Source organism: Oncorhynchus mykiss, chromosome 19 (genome assembly GCF_013265735.2).
Source record: "Oncorhynchus mykiss isolate Arlee chromosome 19, USDA_OmykA_1.1, whole genome shotgun sequence".
Lineage (NCBI taxonomy): Eukaryota > Metazoa > Chordata > Actinopteri > Salmoniformes > Salmonidae > Oncorhynchus > Oncorhynchus mykiss.
In genome coordinates this window covers 20,022,013-20,038,465 of record NC_048583.1, presented here as the reverse complement: position 1 = coordinate 20,038,465, position 16,453 = coordinate 20,022,013, and the positions used below count along the sequence as shown (strand labels likewise).

The following is a 16,453-nucleotide window of genomic DNA, read 5'->3' as shown; positions in this document are numbered from 1 at the left end:
TTTTCCAGGATAAAACAATTTATGGAATGGAGCTAAGCACAGGCAAAATTCTGGTTCAGTCTGCTTTCCACCAGACAATGGGAGATTAATTTACCTTTCAGCAGGACAATAACCTAACAGACAAGGCCAAATCTACTCTAGTGTTGCTTACCAAGAAGACAGTGGCAGAGTTACAGTTTTGAATTAAATCTACTTGGAAATATGGCAAGACCTGAAAATGGTTGTCTAGCAATGATCAACAACCAATTTGACAAAGCTTGAGGAATTTTGAATAATAATAATTTATAACATTTCTAAAGCGTTTTCATAGAATTTCAAAGCGCTTCAAAACAAAAAAGCAATATATCATGACAGGTCAACCAATAGAGGCCAAGTCTTTGGAAGCTGCATCCTCCGAAGATGGAGAGGTTCATGGCTTGAGCAGAGGGAGCCAAAGAACGGTAGATGGAGTCTGCTGATGATCTTGTAGAGGGCAAGTCTGGGAACCAGCCTGAGTCTTATAGCCTCTGGACTTCTCTTCCACTCTGTAGCACCCACTTGTGACGCCTCAGCAGCTCTGGGCGTCAGAAAGCTCACCACAAAGTTCAGAACAGTAGCCAGTCGCCGCACTGTTGAATACCTGTAGCACCCATTCCTCTTACACTTCAGACGACTCCTCAAATTATGTTCTCAGAAGATCAGGAATTGGCAGCCAGATGAAACAAAAACGCAAAATCATAGGCAAATGTTGCACAATCCAGGTGTGAAACGCTCTTAGAGACTTACCCAGAAAGACTCGCAGCTGTAATCACCGCCAAAGGTATTGACTTATGGGTGTGAATACTTCTGTAAATTAGATATTTCTGTCTAAAATCATGTTTTTACTTTGTCATAGGGTTTTGTGTGTAGATGGGTGAGAAAAACAATCTATTTAATCTATTTTGAATTCAGGCTACAGCACAATAAAATGTGTATTTACATTTTATTTACTTAACTAGGCAAGTCAGTTAAGAACTAATTCTTATTTACAATGACGGCCTACCCCGGCCAAACCCAGACAACACTATGCCAATAGTGCGTCGCCCTTTGGGACTCCCAATCCCGGCCGGATGTGATACAGCCTGGATTCAAACCAGGGACTGTAGTGATGCCTCTTGCACTGAGATGCAGTGCCTAAGACTGCTGCGCCACTCGGGAGTCAAGGGGTATGAATACTTTCTCAAGGCACTGTATTATATGACAACATTGTGACGTTTTTGTTGGTTTCCGGCTGTTTGTGCACATTACATTTTTTCTCAAGGCAAGTCTAATTTCGGTAGCCGAAGTCTAGGCCCCTTCGTTGCTCATTTTGCAGACGGGGAGACAGAGCAGTCTTCTTGGTCAGGCTCTGTAGACGGGCACATCGCTCACCGCTCCCGAGTATACTACTCACCAATGTCCAGCCTCTTGACAAGGTAGACAATATTCGAGCATGGGTTGCCTTCCAGAAAGACATCGGAGATTGTAACATTCTCTGTTTCACGGAAACATGGCTCAGAGTCGGTACAGCCACCCGGTTTTGCACCGACAGAAACAAACATCTGTCTGGTAAGAAGAAGGGCGGGGGTGTATGCCTTATGCGTGGTGTGATCATAACAACATACAGGAGCTCACAAGTTCTTTTGTTCACCTGACCTAAAATTCCTTACAATCAAATGCCGACCGCATTATTTACCACGAGAACTCTCTTGGATTATAATCACAGCCGTGTATATTAGAGGTCGACCGATTATGATTTTTCAACGCCGATACCGATTATTGGATGACCAAAAAAAAAGTTTATGCCAATTTTTAAATTTGTAATAATGACAATTACAACAATACTGAATGAACATTTATTTTAACTTAATATAATACATCAATCAAATCAATTTAGCCTCAAATAAATAATGAAACATGTTCAATTTGGTTTAAATAATGCAAAAACAAAGTGTTGGAGAAGAAAGTAAAAGTGCAATATGTGCCATGTAAGAAAGCTAACGTTTAAGTTCCTTGCTCAGAACATGAGAACATATGAAAGCTGGTGGTTCCTTTTAACATGAGTCTTCAATATTCCCAGGTAAGAAGTTTTAGGTTGTAGTTATTATAGGACTATTTCTCTCTATGCCATTTGTATTTCATTAACCTTTGACTATTGGATGTTATAGGCACTTTAGTATTGCCAGTGTAATAGTATAGCTTTGTCCCTCTCCTCACTCTTACCTGGGCTCGAACCAGGAACACAACGACAACAGCCACCCTCGAAGCAGTGTTACCCATGTAGAGCAAGGGAAACAACCACTCCAAGTCTCAGAGCGAGTGTAGTTTGAAACGCTATTAGCACGCACCCCGCTAACTAGCAAGCCATTTCACATCGGTTACACCAACCAGCCTAATCTCGGGAGTTGATAGGCTTGAAGTCATTAACAGCTGCTGGCAAACGCACGAAAGTGCTGTTTGAATGAATGCTTACGAGCCTGCTGCTGCCTACCATCGCTCAGTCAGACTGCTCTATCAAATCATAGGCTTTGTTATAACATGATAACACACAGAAATACGAACCTTAGTTTCCAGATTCGGGCATAGTAATGACCTATCATCTCGAAAACAAGATGTTTATTCTTTCAGTGAAATACAGAACCGTTACGTATTTTATCTAGCCGGTGGCATCCATAAGTCTAAATATTCCTGTTACATTGAACAACCTTCAATGTTATGTCATAATTACGTAAAATTCGGACAAATTAGGCGGCCCAAACTGTTGCATATACACTGACTCTGCGTGCAATGAACGCAAGAGAAGTGACAGAATTTCACCCGGTTAATATTGCCTGCTAACCTGGATTTCTTTTAGCTAAATATGCAGGTTTAAAAATATATACTTCTGTGTATTGATTTTAAGAAAGGCATTGATGTTCATGGTTAGGTACACATTGGAGCAACGATACGCACCGCATCGATTATATACAACGCAGGACACGCTAGATAAATTAGTAATATCATCAACTATGTGTAGTTATCTAGTGATTATGATTGATAGATTGTTTTTTAATCGTCCATTCCGATTAAGGCTCTCCAGAGGGTTGTGAGGTCTGCACGACGCATCACCGGGGGCAAACTACCTGCCCTCCAGGACACCTACACCACCCAATGTCACAGGAAGGCCAAAAAGATCATAAAGGACAACAACCACCCGAGCCACTGCCTGTTCACCCCGCTATCATCCAGAAGGCGAGGTCAGTACAGGTGCATCAAAGCTCGAACCGAGAGACTGAAAAACAGCTTCTCTCTCAAGGCCATCAGACTGTTCATCAGCTATCACTAACATTGAGTGGCTGCTGCCAACATACTGACTCATATCTCTAGCCACTAATTAAAAATTGGATGTAATAAATTATCACTAGTCACTTTAAACAATGCCACTTCATATGTTTACATACCCTACATTACTCATCTCATATGTATATACTGTACTCTATACCATCTACTGCATCTTGCCTATGCTGCACGGTCATCACTCATCCATATATTTATATGTACATACATATTCATTCCTTTACACTTGTGTGTATAAAGTAGTTGTGAAATTGTTAGATTACTTGTTAGATATTACTGCACGGTCAGAACTAGAAGCACAAGCATTTCACTACACTCTCATTAACATCTGATAACCATGTGTATATGACCAATAACATTTTATTCGATTTTCTTGATGTTCAAGTGAAGGTCTTTAAACGGGAGTATGCTAGCACACTCGTTCGGAAACTCGTCTAGGTGCCAGCCGAACCAGCTTCTTCTCAGCAATGAGTCTGGATCTGAGTAGCTCCCCAATGATTTCCAGAACGCAAACACATTCTAACAGTTCTAATTTGTTGTTTTTTTGTTGAAAGCGATGGGTTGGGCTAGAGCCACACGTGGGTAAAGCAGCATTTTGAAATGATTAAATTGGCTTTGATACTCCAATTGCTAATGACTTGCTTTGAACAACACCCCTTTATGTTCACTTCACCAAGAACTACTGAATTATGTAGCAAACAGACCAGCAGAATAATTCAGTTTGAGTTGTCAGGCAAATCTCGCTGAGGAACTGCATGGGTCTACAACAGACCTACGTTTGGGAATTCTGTTTATTTATAACTGTTACATTCCATTAGATTATTTTTTTCATTCTGGAATTCCGCCTGCATTCGGACAAAGCCTACAGTCAATCAATTGAATTTCTCTCACTTTTAGCTTCCGGTGGACTATTCAGTCATTTTGTAAGCTAATTGACAACAACGCCAGTGTGTAAATACTAGCGTTTCTTAAAAGCAGTGAGCTAACTCGACCTCATCTTCAGCTTTTAGCCTGGCTAATTATAATGCACCTGCCAGGTAACATTGCTTGCAACTACAGAACTAGCTAGTAGTTTGCTACCTAGCTAGCAAATGTAATGTTGCCTCGTCGACTATGAAAAGTATTAACCCGCAAAGTTGCATAAAGAAATACCTTTTAAAACTATTACAACTTAACTTTTGTTTTAGCTACTGCGCTAGGCAAAGCATACATTTAAGCCTTTCGGCTAAAGCTAACTGGCTAATGAACGGTTAGCAAATCGGTGGCTGTCACGAAGCTATCGGGCAGACCTGTTTTAGCACGAGTTTGCAGAATTTTTAAAACTCGCTTTTCTGCCAATAATGCAGCACAAATCACCGATAAATGTACTATACATACATCCTGTAATATGGACAGTAAATGTAAAACTCACATTTCAAATGGACAGAATATCAGCGGCACATCATTCGCGCTAGTTCCTGATCCCCTCGCTCTCGTAAACCACTGACTGTGTAGTGTTGACGGCCCATTCATTGCGCCCATTCTGTTGCGAAATGTTTCTTACGCGGAAGAAAACGTAACACCTACCTGCATTAGTCGAATTTAAACTCGTTTGTTGCGAAACGGAACGCCGCAACTCTGATTACACCACAGCTCGAGTTGTCTGAAGCCACAACATTCAATCTATGCACACCATTTCATCAGTAGTTGACTACGACATTTGGGACTATACCATCCTAAATGGCGTTCACTAAACCAGAATATGCAGATAAAGTAAAATGTTTGTATTCGAATTGGGCCAGGTTGTACAATGCATTATAGTGTTGATCATTGTTTATCATTCAAGCCTATCAATTTGCTATCCAGTATGGAACGAGCATTTATTTGACTGTCATATGCCTAGCAGTAGCATGTAACATGTAATAGAACTGGTTATACAAAAATGTCCAAAGAATATTACACTGAAGAGAAATATGGAATTTTATTGAAATGATTGTATAATGAACTGCACGAGGAAAGGAGTTGGAAACAGTTTAAAGTAATAAAGATGGCTCTGTGGGGCTCGTGTGTAAAAACCCACATTTTCTTTTTGAAATGCATTCACAAATGCATTGAAATCCATAAACTGTAGTTGGGTGTGATTGTATATGTAACAACTGTATCTGCTATGAACTTTTCAAAACAAACGAAATGGATAATGGCAATCAGGAACGGGTGGTTCAGAGCTGATGACTAGGAGTAAACGCTGAAGTCAGGCGCCTCCTCTCAGCCCTAGGTGGCGATGACCACTCACTTCTAGCTCATTCTTAAAGCCATTCCCAAACCAGTTTATGTAAACAAAACAGGGGTGATGACACTCAACCTCACTAGTTATGTTACATAAAAAAAATTAAAAAATAACTGTTAACCCCCATCCAGAACCCTCACATTTCGATTGAGCTTATTACTTTACATATTGGTCAACAAAGGCAGGAAAAATCATTGCATTCTCATACGAGACCCTAGCTCAGCGATAAGACTTCTGTTTCCTTCACGCTCTCCTAGGGCCAGACCTGGGTTCAAATGTATTTTCAATTACTTATTGAGCATTTGATGTAGCCTGCCTGGAGTGCCTGAAAAGGTAGGGAGACTTAATTCATTGGTTTCATTGTGCCAGACAAGTCTAATCAAGCACAAAGTGTTTTATAAACCTTTTTAAACCCAGGTCTGCCTAAAACAGATTGTACAGGTTCCACTAGATGACATGTAACAGTTGGAGTATGAGAATGAAACATCACAATACAGACAAAAGGGTGTTCCAGTTTCTGTCAACAGCTCAGTGAAAGGAAGAGGGGTTCCAGAGACCCTGCGTATTTGTACTGTATATTCATTGAGACGCTAACCCTCCCATTCTGACACTCAATTAGTGTACTAGAAGGGAGAGGCCTTCCACTAAGGGGAAGGCAGGAAGGTCCTGATCTGGGCTCTAGTTATAAACCCGACAGGCTTTTGTGACTGCTGCTGTGCTGATAACAGTTTAAGAACCCTGCCTGTGGAGTGGACAGATAAATAACCCAACTGACTGAGCAAAATCACCATCAAAAATAAAAATTAAGAACCATATAACTTTGTCTTTGTGTAATTACAGAAACCTTTGGGCAAACAAATGCAGAGGTCCATGTCATTCCAAAGAGCGATTCAGTTCATAAAGAGCTTGCGATGCAGTATGCTGATGAAGAGTTGTCTTTTTTGACAAGTGCTTTGTTTTTTTTATTTATTTTTATGAGCGTTTTACATGCAAAGCGAAAAGAAAATTAACAAACAAAAAAAGCCCAAATAACCCGTGCCCAGCACAAGACAAAACATAATCCCTTTTTCACTTTCCATTGACCCTTAACCCCAGCTTAAGTGACTCCATTTGACCCCCCTCCCCCCCCTTATCTAGGGCCTTGACTCACTCAAAGAACAGACTGAAAAGAATGATCACCAAACCCAGAATTAAAAATAAAATCTTACAAAAATGACCGAAAAAGTAAAAAAATAAAGTAAAAGATTGCCCGTCTCCTCGGTCCTCCTTCACTTGATGTCATCGTTGGTGTGTGGGTGGTGATAACGAAGGGCCGGAGATAAAGCAGGGGAGTCTGACTGCGAGCCTGCCCAGCCTCAGGACTGCAGCTTGAGGGGCAGAGGGACGCCGAGCACACCCTCCTCCACACTAGTTCTTGATCAGGCCCCCGTCTCCCTCACTCACAAACCGCTTCCGCCCCCTGGTGGACAGACAGAACAGGCAATTCAGTACTTCAGGCTACCAATGAGTTGAGGATATCAGCCTTACAATGCAAAACACTTGGGGCCTAGTGAACAGCTATACATAAAGAAATTAACATACTCATATTGAGTGGGTTTACATGTACGCTAATAACTTGATATTACTCAGACTATGGCATCATTAATGTAAACACTTACCTTAATTGAAGTAAAGTATGCATACTCGGATTTGTCTAGTTTTATCAAAAACATGACTTTACTATAAAGCCCCTCCAGAATTTGGCAGAGATTGTGATATTTGCAGGTAAAAATGCTTTATTTTGAAGCAGCAATTCTGACTTCTTTGCATGACAAAGTGCAATAATTCTGTCCAATTGGTCAAAATGCACCGAAGAGGTTAAAGGTTTGTTGACGTGTGGCTTGATTGAATCATTATGCAGTAAATGTGCGTTGATTGGTTGAAATCACGAGCACTATTTTTGTATTGTGGTGATGGGTCAATGCTTTTAGTTTCATGCCGAAATCGTGCAGTGACAGGTCAAATTTGCAAGCCCTCGCGCATATAATATGCAAGGATTTGTTGATTTTTGCTAAAATAAATGCGATCGCAGAATCAGGAACTGACTATACCCAAGAGACAAAATGAGAGTTTGCACCACTCTACACTGGGACTGACCTGGAGGGACAGGAGTCTCTCAACTGTTTGGTGATAACAGACTCCTGGTAGCAGAGGTCCGTAAAGGACTCCATGATGGAGTGGGCGTGGGGCACGTCCAGGTTGATCTCTGGCAGCTCGTCGTACACACGCTGGAAGCCCTGGATGTTACAACAACTCAGAGTAAGCAAGTCATACAGTCAAAGAACACTTTGAATCATAAGAGATGATTGAATTCTGTCACTTGAGCTTGTCAGGTAACTAATATGCCTTGACAGTGACTCGAGAGAATATCACAATATATACTGTGGCTATAGTTAGAGGATATGGCCAAATACTGTAGCTATATCAGCAACAGTAAATATGCCTTGACTGAGTTGTTAGATGGGTCTACAGATGGGTTTAAATCCACAAGGTCTGATGTTGACAATTAATACTCGTTTAACATGAGTCATGCTATGTTAATAGTGCTGGAAAATAAAAACCTGCAGTCATTTCACTGGAAATAGTTTTTAGAAGTTGGAAGTTATTGTTTTGTGCTAGTGCTACCAGTGAATTTGGTGCTACTTTCTGGTGCGTAAGGGGACGTACCCGGTTCATCTGGTCTACTGTGACGAGGCCAATCTTCCAGAAGGCCTGGAGGAGCTTACACATCATCTTGACGGCCGTGTCCCCCTTGGACTCCAGCACCATGACAACAGCCTAGTGTCCAGCCAGGAGAGGAAGAAAATGCATTGGACTTCATGCTAATGTCTATGTACAAAATGATTGTAAAATGTGTGTCCCAAATGGCACCCTATTCCCTATATAGTGCACTACCTTTGTCCAGCGCACTATAAAGGGAATAAGGTGCCATTTGGAACACCGGTTATGTCATGCACACAGTGTATTAACTATTCCATTATGTGCATTGACAACTTGACCAAGATGAGACTGAAGAGTGGAGAAAGAATTATTTGACACAATAAAATGCGCTGTTAATTGAGCTATTTTCAGACCAGACTATTTTCAGAGAGATTTCAATCCCTTATTTAACCACATTGGGGCAGCATTGCTTTAATTCTCACCGTGAATGGATTTGGCATGAAATATTTTGAGTAACTGATAACATTTGCATTTAATTAGTATCTAGGATGTTGGTGGAAAAATGTTTGGTAATGATTCGCAAGATAAAATGTCAGACAAACAATTAATCAAACTTTCTTTACAGCAGCATGGACCATAATAAATATTAAGGTAACACACTACCGTTTAAAAGTTTAGGGTCACTTAGAAATGTCCTTGTTTTTGAAAGAAAAGCACACTTTTTCCAATAGAATAGCATCAAACTGATAAGAAATACAGTGTAGACATTGTTAATGTTGTAAATGACTATTGTAGCTGGAAACGTCAGATTTTTTTAAATGAAATATCTACATAGGCGTACAGGGGCCCATTATCAGCAACCATCACTCCTGTGTTCCAATGGCACATTGTGTTAGCTAATCCAAGTTTATCATTTCAAAAGGCTATTTGATCATTAGAAAAACCCTTTTGCAATTATGTTAGCACTGCTGAAAACTGTGTTCTGATTAAAGAAGCAATAAAACTGGCCTTCTTTAGACTAGTTCAGTATCTGAAGCGTCAGCATTTGTGGGTTCGGTTAGTCACAAATCGGCCAGAAACAAACAACTTTCTTCCGACACTCGTCAGTATTCTTGTTCTGAGAAACTATGGCTATTCCATGTGAGAATTTGCCAGGAAACACAAGACCTCGTACAACGCTGTGTTCTACTCCCTTCACAGAACCTCACAAACGGTCTCTAAGCAGAATAGAGAGAGTGGGAGGCCCCGGTGCACAACTGAGCAAGAAGACAAGCACATTAAAACCTGTTAAGGATATGGCAGACATACGCCCCCTTTGGAAAGATTGGGTACCCCTAGTAAACTGGAAAAAAAATCTGTCAAAAATTGCTAATATATGCAAATACAAATTATTATTGGATAGAAAACACTCTAAAGATTCTAAAACCGTTGGAATTATGTCTGTAAGTATAGCAGAACTCACAGGGCAGGCATTCTTCCAAACTAGTTTTTGTGGCCATGAAAGTTGGAGCAACTTTGACATCATGGCCCCCACCCTTCCCAACCAGTTATGATTCTGGGGACACTTTATATCTCTTCCGCTAGATGTCCTCTTTCATTAGAGCTTTGAATCGTTCAAATCCCGCGAGAATTGACCCTATGGGAGTGAAATTAGTGCGTGCCACGAGAGAATAGGCTGTGCGTATGGGCGCGAATTGGTCCCAGCCATTCCTTTGTTCCAGCACTCAAGAGAAGGGCAGACGATGGCCGATTGAATTGAAGTTTGTTTTGCGTGTCTAAAACATCATAAAGCTTGCTTCTGCACTTAGTTTGACCTGTTTAGTCGACATATAATATGTAATTTTGAAGTTTTGATGCGCAACTTTTCCGGACCAGAGGACGTTTTGGGTGCATTTCAGCTGATGTTATTAGCAGTAGCTAATACAAAGACGCAAGACTTGAAACCAAACGATGTATTGGGTAAGTATGAAGCCTTCCAGAACATTCTGAACGAAGACCATCGAAGGTAAGGGAATATTTATGCTTAAATCTGTGTTTCTGTTGACTCCAACATTACGTAGAAATGTAGCTTGGAACTGAGCGCTGTCTCAGCATATGGAATAGTGTGCGATTTCTGTAACGTTAAAAATAAATCTAACACAGCGGTTGCATAAAGAAGCAGTGTATCTTTCTAACTATATGTAGAACATGTATATTTAGTCAAAGTTTATGATGTCTATTTACGTTATCTTGCCGCGCTACATAGATTTCCTGCGGGCATTTTTGAGTAATTTCTGAACGTGAACTCACTGTAAATGGACATTTATGGATATAAATGGCATATTATTGAAAAAAAAAAAAATGTACTGTGTAACATGTCATATTACTGTCATCTGATGAAGATTTTCAAAAGGTTAGTGAGCGATTTATTTTTTAATCCTGCGTTTGTTGATTGCATGTTTTGGCTATTCAAATGAGCTGTGTCTGGTGGTGGTTTTACATATATATGTGCTATGTTTTCGCCGTAAAACATTTTAGAAATCTGACTTGCTGGCTAGATGAACAAGGTGTTTATCTTTCATTTGAGCTATTGGACTTGTTAATGTGTGGAGGTTAAATATTTTTAAGAATATTTTTGCGTTCCATGCGCCACCGTTTCAGCTGAACGTGGGAGGGTTGATCCCCAATTGGGAACCAGTATCGTAGACAGGTTAAAGTCTAGTTTGAGAAAAAGACACCAAACAATTCCTCAACTAGCAGCTTCGTTAAATAGTACCCGCAAAACACCAGTCTCGACGTCAACAGCGAAGAGGTGACTCCGGGATGCTGGCCTTCTAGGCAGAGTTCCTCTGTCCAGTGTCTGTGTTCTTTTGCCCATCTTAATCTTTTCTTGAGAATGCCGTTTTACGGGTACTATTTAATGAATCTGCCAGTTGAGGACTTGTGAGGCGTCTGTTTCTCAAACTAGACACTAATGTACATGTCCTCTTGCTCAGTTGTGCACCGGAACCTCACATTCCTCTGTCTATTCTGGTTAGAGCCAGTTTGCGCTGCACTGTGAAGGGAGTAGTACACAGCGTTGTATGAGATCTTCAGTTTCTTGGCAAATTCTCAAGGCAAATTCACCTTAGTTTCTCAGAACAAGAATAGACTGACGAGTTTCAGAAGAAAGGTCTTTGTTTCTGGCCATTTTGAGCCTATAATAGAACCCACAAATGCGGATGCTCCAGATACTCAACTAGTCTAATCAATTCGGATTAGCTACACAACGTTGGAACACAGGAGTGATGGTTGCTGATCATTGGCCTCTGTACGCCTATGTAAATATTCGACAACTATGATGTTATTTTAAAATGGACAAAAAAAATAGCTTTTCTTTCAAGAACACTGAAGTTTCTAGGTGACAACACATTTTTGAATGGTAGCGCAAGTCAAACCTATCGTCACGACGCCCCCTCTCTCTCCCTCCCACCACAGATTTATGACTCTCATGAATACCTAAAACTCTTTTCCCCACTTGGCCAAAATGAAGGTTGAGAATCCCTTTGTTACCACAGAAATATTTTGCAGTACGGTAACCTTCAAGGTCGAATAATGTTACAACATTTCTATATTCAAACCACTTGAAATGGTTGGTGGACACTTGTGTCAAGTTTGTTTAACTTGGTGAATCTCATGAAGGACATGAAACAGTCTTTTTGGTTGTGTACACTTTTCAATTATGGGGTTTGCATCTGAATGTTGTATAAAATAATTTAACTATTTGAGAAGATGTAATGCGATTTTAGCCTTCTAAACGAGATATGAAAACAATTAAGGTTTTAACTAGTCAGTGGCCACACCTCCGTGAGCACAGACATTATACCCAAACATCATGGAATCGCCCTCCAAGGCAAGTGCTTCTAAAGGACTCCCGACAAAATGTACATTAGATCAGAAAACACAGAGCTGTCGCTACATGTTGAAATGGTTGGCGATTTAAATATAGTCCAGATAACGCCGGGACAGTGTACCCACGTTGAAATGGCTACTACTCGAGACCAAAACACACCGGGTGGTTCAAATTTAAACTCTACCGAAGGACAAGACCAGAGAACGTGGAGAGCATTCCCACATTGTAGATGTCTTAGCCATTTCAATCTAAAGAACAATTATTCAGGCTGCAGCTGTTTAAGTACTTTAGTTTGGTAAACGCAACCGGTCGAGCGGTACTCTGACGTATCCATTATAACAAGCTACAACTCCGAAAGACTAATCTCTGGTGGACCAACCAGAGACTTTGTTGACAATCTATCCAGCAGACAGACCAGACCGGCAATCGCAGAGGGGGACAACAAAGGCGTAAATTTGTAAATTGCCATTTTCAAATGAGCAGTTGTTCAAAAAGTATAAGCATTTCCAGGAGTGTAGCGTATGTATGGGGTCCACTGCATTTCCCGCTCTGGAGCTGGCCACACCCCTTTCCTTTGTCTACCAAGCCATCATATAGGCTTAGCCCACTAGGGACTTTTCAGTGTATCATGTCAGAAACCAATGTAGAACTAATTGTGTGTTTACGTAATTCTCGATTAGTTAGTAAATAAATAATTAAGCCAATTTGCAAATTGCTGATTCATGTTAGGGTTTGTGACATTCAAGAATGAGACTGAGGTAGCAATACATTAATAGAACACTAAAATCGACAAGAAAATAGCTGAAGCGTTATAGTCGGGAAATTGAAGAAAAAAAAAATGAAAAAAAAAAAATGAAAAAAAAAAAACAAACTTTCCCATGGTGCCCAAACTTCCTAGTGAAATACTGTTCCGTGATTCCGTTTAAATCATGGAATAATTAGAGAATTGATTTGATAAATATAACAGTCTTCACATTTTAATGACAGTAAACACAACCACACTACAGTCTTATCAATACTGAATAGGCAAGTAAGATTACACCATATGTTGCCACTATTGAAAGTACAGTAGAGCCATCAATGATCTGCTACCAATATCCTTATGTGCTGACAACAAAGGCCATATTCAGTATGGAGAAACTCCATGTAGTTGTCCAATAAAATATGTTTGCTTTCTGTTGCAAAACATTTTGATACAGTGTGTCCTTCTAAACAGGACACAAAGCGCTTTCGGTATTTTTCTTTACCTCATAGACAAGCTCGTGGTGGAAGTGAGGGACTTCTAGGTCACGCAGACAGCGTTCCGCCTCCTTCACCTCTCCCGATACAAGGTACTCCTTCAGCAGCAAGTTCATCTGAAACGCATATCAATAAAGTATGAATCAATCAAATTCTCCATCATACCATCATTCACCGCCCATGGATAAAACACTGCCCAATACAGATTTTACCAGTAAGGTTTCAAACCTCAACGTATCCCACTGAGCTAAAGCCTATGTCCAATAGATAAAAGATGCATCTTATCTATAGTTTCAGACATTTCTCAGCAGTGACTACTGGACATTGTTGGACAGTTTATTTGGTAGTGCAAGATTTTTCCTGTTGAATACAGGAAGTCATGAATCGGGAGGAGGACTCCCAAGCGATCACTGGCTGGACAAGTTGGTCATTGAGCATCGTGATTGACTATTTGCTCAAACAATGTCTGCTTTGTGTGTGTAGTACTCAGCCCTCATGTTTTTGTTCAGTTATGAACCGTGAGTGCAACTGCAATTCCGCAAACCCTTGGTGACTCGGGCTTACCACAATTTTTTGGGGGCGATAAGAAATGTTGGTCGACCAACAGCCTATGTTGAGCATATAGCAAAAGAAAGAAGAAAAACAAAAGTCGCTGTGTACAAGACACCCGTCTGATTCTCGTCTGTCTGACTAGACTAATCTATTGTGGAGGCAGTGGGGATGGCACAGTCCATCAGACATGTGCTACTGAAGGACAATGGTGCAACACTAATATGTTATATATTTTCTCCTGCTTCAGATAAGAGGTCACTCACTGCCTTATACATACCTACACGTAGACTACAGTCACAAGACACAAGCCTCCTTATTGTACCTAGAACTTCTGAGCAAACAGCTGGAGGCAGGGCTTTCCATTTTTATGGAATGGTCTGTCTATTCATGTGAGAGACGCAGACTCGGTTTCTGAAGACTCATCTCTTCAGTAGGTCCTATGGTTGTGTGTCGTCTGGCCCAGGAGTGCAAAGGTGAACGGAAAGGCACTGGAGCAACGAACCGCCTTTGCCGTCTCTGCCTGGCCGGCTCCCCCCCTTCACTGGGATTCTCTGCATCGGACCATATTATGGGGGCTGGGTCACTGGCTTACGAGTGCTCTTCCATGCCGTCCCTAGGAGGGTTGCGTCACTTGACTGGGTAGAGTCACTGACATGATCTTCATGTCGTTTTGCACCCCCTCGGGGTCGTGCGGTGGTTGAGCTCTTCGTCAGCTATTGTCAGCCTTGTCTAGCACGTTGGTTGTCTGATATCCGTCTAGTGGTGTGGGAGCTGTGTGTAGTGGGTGGGGTGATATCCTGCCTGGTTGGCCCTGTCCAGGGTTGTCTATGCAGCCTCCAGTATCTATGCTGCAATAATCTGTGCCGGGGGGGCCAGGGTCAGTGTTTTATCTGGTGTAATTCTCCGGTCTCTTCCTCTAATTCGCTCTCTCCCTCCCATCCCGGAGGACCTGAGCTCTAGGACCATGCCTCAGGACTACCTGGCCTGATGATACCTGGCTGTCCCCAGTCCACCTGGTTGTGCTGCTGCTCCAGTTTCAACTGTTCTGCCTGCGGCTATGGAACGCTGACCAGTTCACCGGACATGCTACCTTGTCCCGGACGTGCTGTTTTCAATTCTCCCTCTCCTGCTGTCAAGACCTCAATGCTCAGCTATGAAAAGCCAACTGACATTTAGCCCTGTTGCACCCTCTACAACCCCTGTGATTATTATTATTTGACCCCTGCTGGTCACCTATGAACATCTTGAAGGCCATGTTCTCTTATAATCTCTACCCGGGATACCGCCAGAAGATGCCTGGCCAACCCTCAGAGCCTGGTTTCTGCCTTTCTTGGGAGTTTTTCCTAGCCCCCGTGCTTCTACATCAGCATTGTTTGCCGTTTTAGTCTGGGTTTCTGTATAAGCACTTTGACATCTGCTGATATAAAAAGGGCTTTATAAATACATTTGATTCATGATTTGAAACGCAATCAAGCATTTTCGTTTTAAAATAACAAAACGACCCTTGAATAATAAGCGTAAACAATCCTAAAACAAATGATTTCAGCAACAGAACCTTTGTCAGAAATGGCTGTAATTATTTTGCCGGTTCAGCAACATGGACAGTGCGATAAACACTTGATGTTCTGTGGTGGTCGCTGCAGCAGGGAGGAGAGACAGACAATGGGGCATTCTCTTTTTTCTGCGCAGCGCAAGTCTGAGCCCGGTACAATAAAATCACTTGTGGTCAGACTCCCTCTAGTTATCCATGTGTCATTTAATCAAAACAGTGCACTTAAAGCATCAGACAAGCTCAGTGCATATAGTACATTTGAATAAAACACAGGATGTGTCTATACATTTTAACCAATAGATTGGTCAATAGAACAGAGACTCAGTCAACCAAGGTTGTTGTTTTTTGTTGTTGTCGGGGGCTGCTTCTGTTTCTACAGCCCAAGCTGTAAACACTCTCCTATGGAATGCACTGGCAGGAGAGAACCCCTAGCACCCCCCAAACATACCTCAGCTGGAGCAGGCACACTGCCGACTACCCCTCTCCATGGTGAAGCAGTGAAATGGGGGCAGGGTTCCAGCGGTTGCCGCCACTGGGGGGGGGGGGGGGGGTAACTGGTGCGCGATCTCACTGACGAGTGTGTGATGACCCTAGCGTGACCAGGGCTTCACCCCTGAGCAGTGAGCACGGTACTGCCAAACCATACCAATCCAGCCCTCTGGCAGACAGTGTTTAAGTGGTGGGGGTGGGTAATAGGCAGCCTTCCTAAAGCCCAGATTAAGAGACGCAAGACGGGCTGTGTCCCAAATGGCACCCTGATCCTATTCCTATTAAAGTGTACTACTTATTGGCTCTGGTTAAAAGTAGTGCACTATTGAGGAAATAGGGTGCCATTTGGGACAAAGCAAGATGCTCTGGAGGACTCCACTAGTCACTCCCAACACTGACTTATCAGTCCAATTCGGGTTGTGTGTGCGATGGTACAGTATTCAATCAACCC

General features: G+C 41.8%; 1 protein-coding gene across 1 annotated transcript in view; it reads right to left on the bottom strand.

Annotated features, from left to right (window-relative positions):
• Positions 1-5,268: 5,268 nt before the first annotated feature.
• The window catches only part of LOC110497520 (programmed cell death protein 4), a 36,091-nt gene continuing 24,906 nt past the window's right edge, over positions 5,269-16,453 (bottom strand). Inside the window, exons 9-12 of the mRNA XM_021573660.2 lie at positions 13,418-13,525; positions 8,306-8,416; positions 7,736-7,875; positions 5,269-7,058 (exon numbers count right to left, since the gene is read on the bottom strand). Coding sequence (XP_021429335.1) covers positions 7,007-7,058; positions 7,736-7,875; positions 8,306-8,416; positions 13,418-13,525 — 411 coding nt within the window. The 3' untranslated portion in view covers positions 5,269-7,006. The remainder of the gene's footprint in view (positions 7,059-7,735; positions 7,876-8,305; positions 8,417-13,417; positions 13,526-16,453) is intronic.